Below are 11,930 nucleotides of genomic sequence, written 5' to 3'. Positions count from 1 at the left end.
AAAATAGACAGTGTGAATTGCTCCCTCCCTGCTGTGACTCCATCCTGCAGCATCTGGGAGGAAAGAGAAACAATCTTTGTATTAGGAATGGGCCAAAGCTACAGAATTTGGGTCAGGATTCAGGCCAGGCAGGTGCAGATTTTGGTTTAGGCGTTTATCCTTGTTCTGTATTTGCTGATGGGACACCCGACCCTGTGCTTACACTTGTTTTTCCAATAGATCAACGGTCTGGTCCCAGGGATCACCTATCCCTAAATAAAATACAGCACATGAGCAGCGCATAAACAGCTCTCCAGATGCAGGAAAGAACTGACACACATCTAAAGTCACAACAAAGCCTTTGCCTCCCACACACCCTTTCCTCGCTACTTTTTTTAAACCAGTCAGAAACAAACAGTGAGTGCAGCACATCCCAGAGAGCGGAGGAACGAGCGTCCGATGCTTTCCTAGCTGCTGTGTCATTGTGTAGGGAGGAGGCTGCTTCTAAAGAAACCAAATTACCCTACATAAAGAGCATTCACTAAAAGAATCTCCTTTCCCTTAGAGGACCAGCACTATCACATTATTTCCTGAATTTTTTTTTTTTTTTTTTCATCTATACTTGACAGAAGAGTAATACTGTCTGGGTATTTGCTTTCACTAACCATGGCAGGTAATTTCTGTCATAGCTTGAGAATTCCTTTGAACCTGCTATTTGCATTTGGGATAAAACATCAAATGGACATTTCCCATGGGATACAGACTGCTTGCTGTCCAGCAGAGTCAACCATCATTCTTAAGTACATTAGCAAGAGGGAAGCAAAAAATCTCCCCGTGCTGAATGCATTGCATTAACAGCAAGTTTCCACTGGTGCTGAAAAACTGTGCCCTTAATATAAGTGCTCAGTAACCACCAGCCCTGCTGTTTGAGGAGCACTCTGAACTGTATAGAAGGCTTGCAGGAAAAGAACCTCCATTAGTACCCATTATGCTGTGATTTATGTTATGGGCTTAAAATAGCAAAATTAAACAGTTCTATTTAATCTACAGTCTAAAAAAGGCACAAAGACTTTGTGAAAAAAATTATAACTGTTCAGATTACATTTCCAAGAATTTTAACGGAGCAATGCTTTCATTTGCCAGCTTTGCTTGCTGGCAGGAGTGAAATTGAGACAATTTCACTGTCTGTGGAGGTAAAGAATACCCTTTTGGCAAGGCAAGTTTGCCAGCTCTATTCAAATGTTATTCAACAGAAGTAACTAAAACCTCTTGTCATTGCTTTAAAACATAATCTTTTTGGTCTGCAGCACATTGCACTTATCTAAGCACTCAGTGATGATAGAGTGGGTCTTAGGGCAAGACCAAATACAAAGAGCCCTTTTTAATCTGAACATAAGAATGAACTTTGTTCATGGCTACACAGTCTGCTTTCAATCAAATGATCATGAAATACATAAATACTATAAAATAAATACAATACATTCAGAGTTTTCTACACTGTAGAGAGCCTCAAAACTTTCCTAGCTCCCCGATATAATGCATGTAGAACATTCCCTTCTATACAGTGCTACCTCCATGTACCCATACCTCCGTTAATGCAACATAGCTCAGACAACCTTCCTCTTTTGCCTGGATTCTCATCAGTCTCTGATTCTGTAAAACATTATATTGTTTCTTTAGGAAAAAAAATATTGCACTTTTAAAAATGCATAAAAATTGAACCGAGTTCCCATTATCTCTGCCATACAGTCTGTTATTTAAAATAAAACTTTAAAAAAAAAAAAGTTTCTCTAGTTGTTTTGTGTTTTTCCTACGTTTACAGCATTCTCCATCAGGATATCCTCAGAACATTCTTCCTTAACAAATTCCTCACAGTTTTGCCATCAGACGTTTGAAACACAGCATGAGCTATCTGAGATACACACAGCTGGGAGTCACAGGTCTGTCCGCAGGTTCAGGATTTCATTGTACAAATGGGAACTACAATGACCAGAATAACCGTACAAGCTGCCGCTGCTATCAGGGCAGCTATCTTGCAAACCTTTGCTCTTCTGAACTCGGCTTCTTTGCGTTTTAATAAGGAATCATAGCCAGGAGTATAAATGTCTTCCATCCAGTATTCTAAGTTGTTTGGGTTTAAAGATTCTTGAGTCTAAAAATTAAAAGGAAACAGTTGTTAATTGTCTGGGATCTGTCATTAATAAAATAAATAAATAAAGCAGATGTGCCTCAAGACCTCCCAACTGCATCTGGGTCTGCTGTCAGGATAAAGTGGGTTATTGCCGCGTCTCACATCCCTTCAATTCCTGGTCCCAGTTCCATAAGGCTGACGAAAGTGGCAAGAAAATACTGCAAAAAATAAACTCCCGCAACAGTATAATTCTGCTGCAAAATCCCTCATGTACCTCCGATTTGCCGGAAACTTCGTCATCTTGGATGGCATTTAAATAAAATCTCTTTAATCTGCTAGACAGCAGAGATGTCAGCAACTACCATTCTGTTACTGCTTTTTAAATTATTAAAGCCCAGCTGATAGGAAGGGTTCTTAACATATCCTCCTCATGCACTGCATTTTACAAAGCTAACCCTAATTTTGCTACCATAACTTGCTTGCAGGGTGCAATTGCCCAGCCCCACTGGGCACCCAGTCCCTCTGGATGGGCAACTTGCAGATCCCCTCTGGCATGGCAGTGCCTGGAGACACCAGCCCTTCGTTTCAGCACAGGGATACACAACCACAGGCAGCAGGTGCCGAACACCCTGCGGAGGGGGGTTGCAAGTGGATTTAAATGAAATCACCCTGTACAGAGTGATCCTCAGCTTCAAACTCTCCTTCCAGCTCCATCTTCTGAAAATCACCTGGATGCATGATGCTGCCTCAGTTTTAGGGGCCAAAGAAGAAGGGAAACTGGACACCTGGCATACAATTTGGTACCACACATTACTCTGGACCATCTCCACAGATGAGATCATTTAACCTCAGTGGCACAATCTATATTTCCACAGGAGGCAATACTCTGTTCATTGCCAAAGTCTGAGTCTCTCTGGGTTGGAGGTGATTTTAAGAGTATGCTTAAGAAATTATAGGCTTTGCCCTCCTATTCCACAGAAGTAATGAAAAAGAAAAAAGAAAGTGAAGGAAATCTCAATTGGTAAGAAAATTAAAAGGCAACCTAGAGAGCTTTATCAGTGTCTCCACCTGAACATTTTTGGTTTTCTTGGTTTTTTATCTTTTAGTTTTTTCTTCCTTAGAATTTGAGCTCTTCAAGCTTTCCATTTCCACCTTGCTTGTTTTTTGACCTTCATCATTTCTGTTTGGGAAAATGGAGGGAAATGGGGGAAACCCAAACAGTAGGCATTATATTGCACTTACCAGCAGAAAGGAATAAAGCAGAAAGAACATTCTGAAAAATGACAGCTTTTCCTCGAAGCTGTCTCCTGTGTCTGGGGCTCCAAAGGCCATTTCTTTAAAAAATGAAAAAGATTCTACATAAAAATGTTCCAGTGAGAATACCCTAACACACACTATTTCTGGGCTCGTAACGGACCTGATCCAAAGCTCACTGGACTCCGCACAAAGAAACTCCAGCTGACTTGAGAGGGATTTGGGTAAGCCTTTAATTGGCTAATCAGATCTTGTGGCCAAGAGCTACTGGCTGAAACCTTGCTTTGCCTGAAAGCATTGTTTGCTTTATGTACAGAACTACTACAAGAAGTGATTTTATAGCTATCTCAGAAATAAAAAATTAAAACTGAGCAATGATTTTATGATGATCTAATGGAGAGCTCTATAATAGCACTAGTATGCTGAAACAGAGACCATCAGCCAAGTCTGAGTTTGTATCATTCAGGCTCTGAATGACCTCCTCCAGCCTTCTGAAAAAAAAATCAGCAACCTCATCTCTAAAGGCATCAGAAAATAGCCTGACAACGGTTCATCCCAGTGGATTATCATATCACAGAGCAAAATGATGAGATCTCACACAGACCCCACACCTGGGACAAACTTTGGCCTGACTAGTTTTGCAATTTCTTTTTTTGAAGGAAAACCCAGCAGACTTGTCAAGTTCCAGGGGAAATTTTAAATAAACTAAGGTAGAAAAACCTCAAAGATAGCCATACTATGCTTCAAGGAAATTACAGTTCTGGACCTCTCTGCCTTGGTATTGACCTTTTAACTACTTCAGAAGGAAGATGCATTATTAAAAAGGCCCATTACTGTTAATCAGCTTCCTTTCCCATTTCATTGCCAGACGTAGGAATGTTCATTAAAGCATAATGTATTTACTTTCAGTTCTAATAAACTTAATCACTGGGAAAAAAAACCACTCATCAGTCTGTGCCTATTTTTTAAGTTTGTCAGTAAGTTCTATTATAAAGTCTAGACATGGGCTTTGCAGAGTAGATGCAATTCTGACAGTCCTTTTGGAGGAAGAGAATCAAACCAGGGAAGTTTTATCACCTTTATCCTAAAGATAAATGATGGCAATAAGCTGATTTCTCTGGTTTGCTCACAGTTGCGCAGAGCAGCTTACAGGGAACAAAACAGCCCTTTGAGGAGCAGATGGAGAACACTTCTCCCAGGGGAGCTTTGCTCCCAAATATCACCTCCCTTGTTGCTTCTGCACAGCAGGTGAGGGATGCTTTGCGACTGCCTGCTGCAGAGAAACTTTTTTCAGCCTATTCCTACTCTAGCATACAGTCCGCAATGCCACAGTTAGGAATTTAGTAAGCCCTCTAAAGCTTTTAAGACCCAAAAAGCAGCAGGCAGCTGAGGCAAGGTGCAGCCTGGTCCCTGTGCTACTTGATTTCTCTCCTGGTGCACTTCAGCCATAACAAGGAGCAGGGGCTAGTGAGGACAGGGAAGTTTGTGTGAGCCAAGCCAGGAGGAGAATTTGTTGTGCACAAATTCCTGCACAAACACTCATGGGAGTTGCACTACAGCATGTGGGTGATCATTTTAACTCCACACCAGCCAACATGGGGTCCTGAGTTTTGGCCTTATCCAAGTCTTTCTCACAGTATCCTGATGCTCTCCTAGGGCTTAGTCTGATAAGTTTTAAGCTGGGTTAGGTACCTCGGCACTGGGACATTGAGAGCTGATGTGGAGCAGCAAGTCTCAGGCTCTTGCATGCCACCTTCCCTGGCAGACAAGCTTTGGAGGCAAGCAGACTCCCTGCTTGAGCGTGGCTGCACCGCCTAGACTGCTGATCATAGAGCCCTGGTAGCACAGTGCTGATAAGCCCTGAGCTGTAGGTCAGTGAACCCCAACTGCTGCCAAGCCTGTAGCTAGCTGAGGCAGCTTGCTCTGCTCTGGGACATGCACAGACATGCAAGGAACCCAGAATGCCTGAGGTCAGACCCAGTCTCACTGCTGGTTCTGCATGCTGCTGTATAAATGCATTTAAGTGATACGCAGTGATCTGCGCATCAGTATGGATTTCATTATGTCTTGCATTTTGGGTTTCATGACCAAATACTGCAACATTTGTTTGGTCTTTACACATTTTGGATGTCATTCTTCATGCTTCCTCTTTAAACCTGTGCTCAGTTATCTTCCTTCCTAGAAGATGCCTTGTGTTTATCAGGCTAGACAAGGTATTCAACATGGGCACTCAGTCCTGGGTCTGGGTAGCCCATAATACATCAGGATTGTGATTTAAACTACACCACAGTTTGGGAAAATTTAAATCCAAAATTTGAATTTGTCTCCCAGTAACTTGCTCTGCTCTGCTTGTTGCAGAAGACCCTGCACACTTCCAAGCTGAACTAAAATGCAAACAAGACAGACCATTAGTTGATCTGCTCTTCACATGACTCTGGTTTCCAACAGCCACTTCAAAGCTGCAGCGGTGATGTGTTTCAAAAACAGTCATGGTACTGAACGTCTTCTACAAGTATTTTATGTCTCGTGTTCCTAGCAAAATGGAAAAAAGCCCTAACACTTAAATTCTCTGTGAATAATTCAGACAGAACAAGCATAAAAGAAAAAGCAACAATGCCAGCTCCTACACCACTCTGCCTTACTGCAGTTAGAGACTGGTTCATCTCTCCACCCCTTTATCCCTCACCTCTTCTTCAGAGCTGCTAACACCACAATGGCTTAGCAGACATCTCTCCATTGCAGAATAAGATGGGAGCACCAACCTGTCAAGGATCACCATTCAGCAATGAAAATTCACATTCTTCTTTGTCCCTGGCCAGGATGGATAGGGATCAGCAAGATTAGAGGCTCAACACTGCACAGCTCCTTCCTGAGCTAGCCAAATCCCTTCTTAAATGCATATTCCAGCAACACATCCATTTGCAATCAAGCCATTCAAATTAAACAAATGGGACTCACTTGTAGATCCAATGCTGCAATCTTGCCTTTATCCCCCGAATTCCTCGTGTACTCCTCTATGGTCCATGACGGCTGGGCACGTTTCACTTCAGCCAGCTCTGTCAACCTCATGTCTGTGTAGAGCGGGTTGCTTTTCATGTGTGACTTGAGTGATGCAGGGTAGGGATGAGGACTAAAGACTTGTTCAATCAAGAAAGCATCTTTTGGTTGTTTAGAGAGTCTATGTGGCTGTGGGATTTCGTATTGCCTGTCTGCCTGCAATAGGGTTCAAAAGAATTTGAGAGAAGAAACAGGACTATGAGGGGGTTAAACACAAAGGACAGAGATATTCCTTTCAGCATCACCATATGATAAAAGTATCAGCTAGGAAAAAGGTTTTGGATGGCCTTAATCTATTTGCCCACCTTCTTCTCACAACCAGACCGAAGAGGTATTTTACAGACACAACTCCATGTTCACCATAACATGAACAAGAAGCTGATGCAGCAGAGAAAATGTAGGGTTTGTACTGTTTACAGATTATAAAACTATTCTGAAAATGGCCTTGACATCTAGAAAAGCCTAGGTGATCTGGAAAAGCAAAGAGACCCATGAAGGCTTGTAGAACTCTCTTTCCAGATCAAATCTTAACATGAAGAAGTCTTGAGGGAAGACCCAAGTAGCACCCCCTTGACACTGCACAATCCAAGGTACCAATCCAGTGTCAGCCACGGTCTACTGCAGGAGTGAGGAAGGGACTTCCAAAGTCAGCATTTCAACCTGGGCAGATCAATGTACAAAAAAGCCAAGGTTTGGGCTTACTCAGGGTAACCTTCTTCCCCTTCTGCAACCTACTAATGGTTTATGGTTTCTTGTTCACCCAACTGCACATACTTCCATCAAACCTCTTCTTCTCCTTTCTCAACCCTTCTCTGCCCTCATTCCACATCATAAGGAGGCACAGCATGCCCATCATGTGGTCCTGACTGACAAGGGAGCTGAAAGACCCCCAACCCTCTCTGCTGTCCATGAAACGGAAACACACCATGCACAGTTTCAAGTGAGCAGCAACCAGAGCCCAGCGCAAGGACAGGCACGACAGCTGTGCGATCTGTGAAGACAGCAGTGAGCAGCTGCTGGAAAGGATGGGCAGAGTTTTTCTGACCAACCAAAACAAGGCCACAGCTATGCTGCATTTCCACAACGGGGGCTTAAGACTCATTTAAATGACCGTGAAAGTCAGATATAGAGAACATAACTACAGTTATCATCTCACAGTACATGTACAAGGATTTTTTTCTTGAGGGATTTGAATCCATGAATCTATTTTGATGGCTTTTAAATATGCACATACTTCTCTGATAAAAGCCATCATAATGCAATTTCAAAATATCCCTTCTAAAGCAACCTCTAGAGGATTTCAATTTTCCCTACACCCTTTTCACCAAGTTAATTACCTGGCCTCCTTATATCACCACTGATGGTGAAGAATACCATCATCTTCCAAAGATGTCACCCACATTATCACCCCTCCCTTTTCAAAAGAGCAAAGCTTTTAATGAACAAATTGACCATATTGCAGCTGCCAAGCAAGAACATATAGGTACAAAACCACTCAATTATGATAACAATAAAGACAGGCATAATATGGCAGGACAAATTATTGTCATACCCTGAGGCTTGTGATGACTATGGAAGACATTCATAACTAGATTATTTTTAAGTGCTTATTATTCCAGTTAAAGTTGAAATTACCTCTTTAGATTTCCTATGCCAGTCCTTATTTTCTCCTCCATCTCTCTCTTTCATCTCCTCTTCTGTAATGCCAACTTGGTTGGTGTAAGTAATAGCTCTCCAGTCTCGGGGAGAGTTTGAAATACTTGCTATTTTGGATTCAGTTGCACTGTTTTCCTCTGTTAATGATCTTGATGACCTCCTAGTAAACAGACTTTTTTTTAAGGCTTTTACTCGAAGACTCTCACTATTGCTTCCACTGGCATCTGAACAGCACCATTCTGGATTATTCTCCAGTTTGCCTCCATGAGGAGTACTGTGGCACTGAAATATCTGTGGGGAGTTACTCTCATCTGACGCAGCCTCGCTTGTTAAAGAATTGAGATCTATTTGTACGCTGACCTTCTCTGGCTGCTGAATTTTTTGATCCAACTTGCTTAATTTTCCCAGGACTTGTGAGATTTCTTCTCGGACGCCTGAGAGAGATTCCAGTTTCTTCTCTATTTCACCAATCCTCAAAACTAATTTGCAGACACTTGTTTTTAGTTCATCATCTGTGTTACTGATATCTGCCCGGACCACTTTATCCAATTTGTTACAGGCACTGCCGTTGGAGATTTTAGTCAAATTGTGTTCAGGTGAGCTCTCACAGTCTGATTTATGCACCTGAGACAAAGAACCAGTGCTGTTGTAGCACGAAGATTGCATCACTCCAGTGGACCCGCTGATACTCATGTCATCCAAAAACCGGAAAATGTCACTGATGTCATCACTCACAATTTCAGAGTCATCATCCGACTGCTTAAGAGAGTGCCGCTCTCCGTACTTGGCTTGGCCCGTCGCACACAAATCCTTGCATTTCTTGTGGTCTAGAACTTGCTGCTCCGTTTGTGTCCCAACGCTCGTGGTCCTGTCAATGCTTAAGATCTGAACAGAAGTACAATTAATGCTTTTATCCTTAAACTTTTTGACTGGCTCATGTTTCTCTACATCTAGAATGGAAGGAATTTCCTTGGGTTTATGTCCATTTGGTTTCACAGCATAGTTTGCCTGCATAATTGGTTGCTGATCCTTCGCGTTTAGGTAGGACTGATGCCTGTCAGCTGAAGGAAAGTTTGGAGATGGGTTGTTCGAACTCTGGTATCGTGGCTTCTCTTCAGACTGCTTCCTATTAAAAAATGATCGTTCAAAGTCAGGTACCTCCTCAGTATTTAAACTCCAGCTTTTAGCTGGCCAGGCAGTTTGTTTGGTTGGCTTTCCAGTCCACTTTTTGGTGTCCTGGGGCCCAAGAACAGTAGTTGGACCAAAATATGTTGAAGCTTGAAGATCATCTAAACTTTCATGCTTCACTCGTCTTTTGTCTGGTATAGGAGAATAAACTGGATTCAAGTACTGGCTGCTGTATGGCATTTCAAAGCTGTGGTTGAAGAAAGCCTGCTTAGAGCTTTCTTTCCTGTTCTGAGGCTCTCTGTGTCCATCTTCTGGCTTTTTGTTGGATGGTATTAAGTTGGGAGATATTGTAATCAGATTATGAAAATCCTCTTTGAATATATTTCTCTTCTGGACACACGACTGCATCACAAACGGCTCGTCATTTGAAATGAAAGTTTCTTTTATGCCTGCACTTATAGGCAAGGAGTCCTGGTCTGAAATAGATTCATTTTCAATGTTCATGGGGAAGTACGTACTCTGCATCTCGCATGGCGGGGATGTGGCGATGGAGTAGGATGCCAGCGCCTGCAGCCTGTCCAGAGAGGCAGCCCGGCCCTTCATCTCCTTATTAACACCAAGTAAAAAGTTGGGTTCTGATGAGGGGACAAACTGTTGACAGTCTTTGCAGTCCATCTTTCTGCATTTTGAAGACCTTCTGACTGGAAAGCCCTGGTTAAACTCCTGGTCGTTCAGCTCACAGTTGGGCACGCAGTCTGCCATATTGCAGATTTCTGTGTCAGATCTACAGGACTCGAAGGACTCTTTCTTCTTCACTTTCTGCCTTGCAACTGGAAGTTTCTCCTTGGCCACTCCCCCGTTCATCTGTATGAGGTTGAATATTGTTACTATATCTGCTGCAACCATGATTTTCTTTGATTGCTGATTGTTTACAGTGCATCTCATTTTGTCTTTGAATAAAGTCGCTGGGAAATTAGGATCCAGGCAAGCAGTGTAAAACAGCACACTTCTGAGCTTGGCCAACTGGGATAAATCAAACCTCGCACACAGGGACTTGCAGAGGTCCTGGTAAGAAACAGTGTTCTGCTTCGTGTCCAGCTCCTCCAAGATCTTCACCAGGAAGAGTGAGGATTCCTGGTTGGACTCCATGGCTTAAGTGTATTTTGTTGTTTAGCCTGGAAACTGCGTTCCACTTCTACAGCAACACAAAACAGCAAACAAAAAAGATTGTAAGTCACCCACAAATAATATTCAGGACCTTGTAATTCAGCCACAGATGGGACTTGACTTCCTAGCCACGCAGCCGAGGGCTTGCTTGCATAACCCCATCCTCATACTTCCAAACTCCAGGCTGTAATCCTAGCATTGATGGAATCAGTACTTAAATGGAATCAGGATTTCATCCAAGGAGGTTCATTTACGTCAGTGTCTACTAAAGCGAACAAGTGAATAAACAGCAGAAGCTTTGGAGGGGCTGACCTAGTGGCAGATATGCAACCCCAGCCTGCTTGCTATGGGGCTTTCGCAGAATTTCTTACCAACTTGTGAGAGGTTGAAAGTACAGACACGTCAAATTGTCTGGCAATAATTCTAGCCCTAGCCTAACCAGAGATGATCTACCATGCCATGACAACCCCAGCTGTTTTCATATCTGACTGCAAATGGCTCTCAGGAAGATTTTCTGACAATAAACTTCTGACGCATTTTTAGAAGTTATTTGAGCACATAATTACCATCTTGCTTATTTTAAAACATTATTTTCTCCTCTACTCTGAATTATGTCCTCTGGATACCATAATACTTTTTCCAGAAATATCTTTTCCTAAGTTTACGATTCAGGAATGGAAAAGATGTCCGGTCCCACGCGAAAAAATCTGTGTGAGCCCAATTCAGCTATAAAGCGCAAAATTTAGAAAAGAGCAGAAAGAGTTAAACAAAAAAAAAAATCCCACTGAATCTTGAAACCAATCCAGCAGATGCTAGAGGGCTGGCTGCCAATCAGGGTGGATTTGAAGACTGAGAAATATCAAGGACGTAGAACATTCTCTTCAGTGATGTGCTCCCAGAGAAACCCAGGGAGTGCAGCTCCATTCACCAGCCCGAAACGACAGGGCAGAGGTGGAGAGCAAAGGCTGCACATTTATGTGGATAACAAGAATAGCTCAAACAAGCACGGCTAATGCTAGCAAACATCTTGCAAAGGATATAAACCCCTGCACTTTCAGAGTTGAAACCAACCTCTAGCTATTATGGATTAGGAAAGGATGTTGATGGGGGGCAGATTATTTTTCATCTGCCTACTGTGAATATCCTTGTCAGTGTCTCTGCTCTTAGCTACTAGGACAGACAGAGCACCGGATAATACAGTCTGCCAATACCTATATTTGGTCACTTTGTCTTTGTTACTCTTACTGATAGGAATGACAAAAATATTTTCCCTTCCCCAAAAAGGTATGGCATCTTCCCCCATTCACTCCCACCCTTAGATGACCCCCGGGAACTAGTCTCTCCATCCGCATCAAGTGCAGAATATCCACCCAAATGCCAAAGCACAAAAGTCAGGCTTGCAAGGTTTCTTATAACTCATTTAAAAAGTCACCTCCCAGCCAAAAACCTCAGGACTATTGAGCAGCACTCCAGGAATACAGGGCTCCAGTTCCCTCTCTTGTAGCCTTTCATCTTGCCCTGACAGTACACACTGGTGATTACTATCAGTGTCAGAAGC

The 11,930-nt window shown here is 42.7% G+C and overlaps 1 protein-coding gene across 1 annotated transcript; it reads right to left on the bottom strand.

Moving 5' to 3' along the window:
- Positions 1-994: 994 nt before the first annotated feature.
- MINAR1 (membrane integral NOTCH2 associated receptor 1) lies at positions 995-10,385 on the bottom strand. The gene is made up of 3 exons (XM_074880469.1): positions 8,057-10,385; positions 6,323-6,577; positions 995-2,131 (listed from the first exon to the last, which is right to left on the bottom strand). Exons 1-3 carry the CDS (start codon positions 10,352-10,354, stop codon positions 1,934-1,936), a joined length of 2,751 nt encoding a protein of 916 aa, XP_074736570.1. The 5' UTR covers positions 10,355-10,385; the 3' UTR covers positions 995-1,933.
- Between the last annotated feature and the right edge of the window lie 1,545 nt (positions 10,386-11,930).

The sequence above is a fragment of the Strix uralensis genome, chromosome 11 (genome assembly GCF_047716275.1).
Source record: "Strix uralensis isolate ZFMK-TIS-50842 chromosome 11, bStrUra1, whole genome shotgun sequence".
Lineage (NCBI taxonomy): Eukaryota > Metazoa > Chordata > Aves > Strigiformes > Strigidae > Strix > Strix uralensis.
This window is presented reverse-complemented; position numbering and strand designations above follow the sequence as displayed.

Coding starts and splice junctions, on each gene's coding strand:
- MINAR1 (XM_074880469.1), bottom strand. CDS start 10,354: ATGGAGTCCAACCAGGAATCCTCACTCTTCCTGGTGAAGATCTTGGAG. Junction 6,578..8,056: donor GGCATAGGAAATCTAAAGAG/GTAATTTCAACT, acceptor ACCCTATTGCAG/GCAGACAGGCAATACGAAAT. Junction 2,132..6,322: donor TTGCAGCATTGGATCTACAA/GTGAGTCCCATT, acceptor TTTAATTTTTAG/ACTCAAGAATCTTTAAACCC.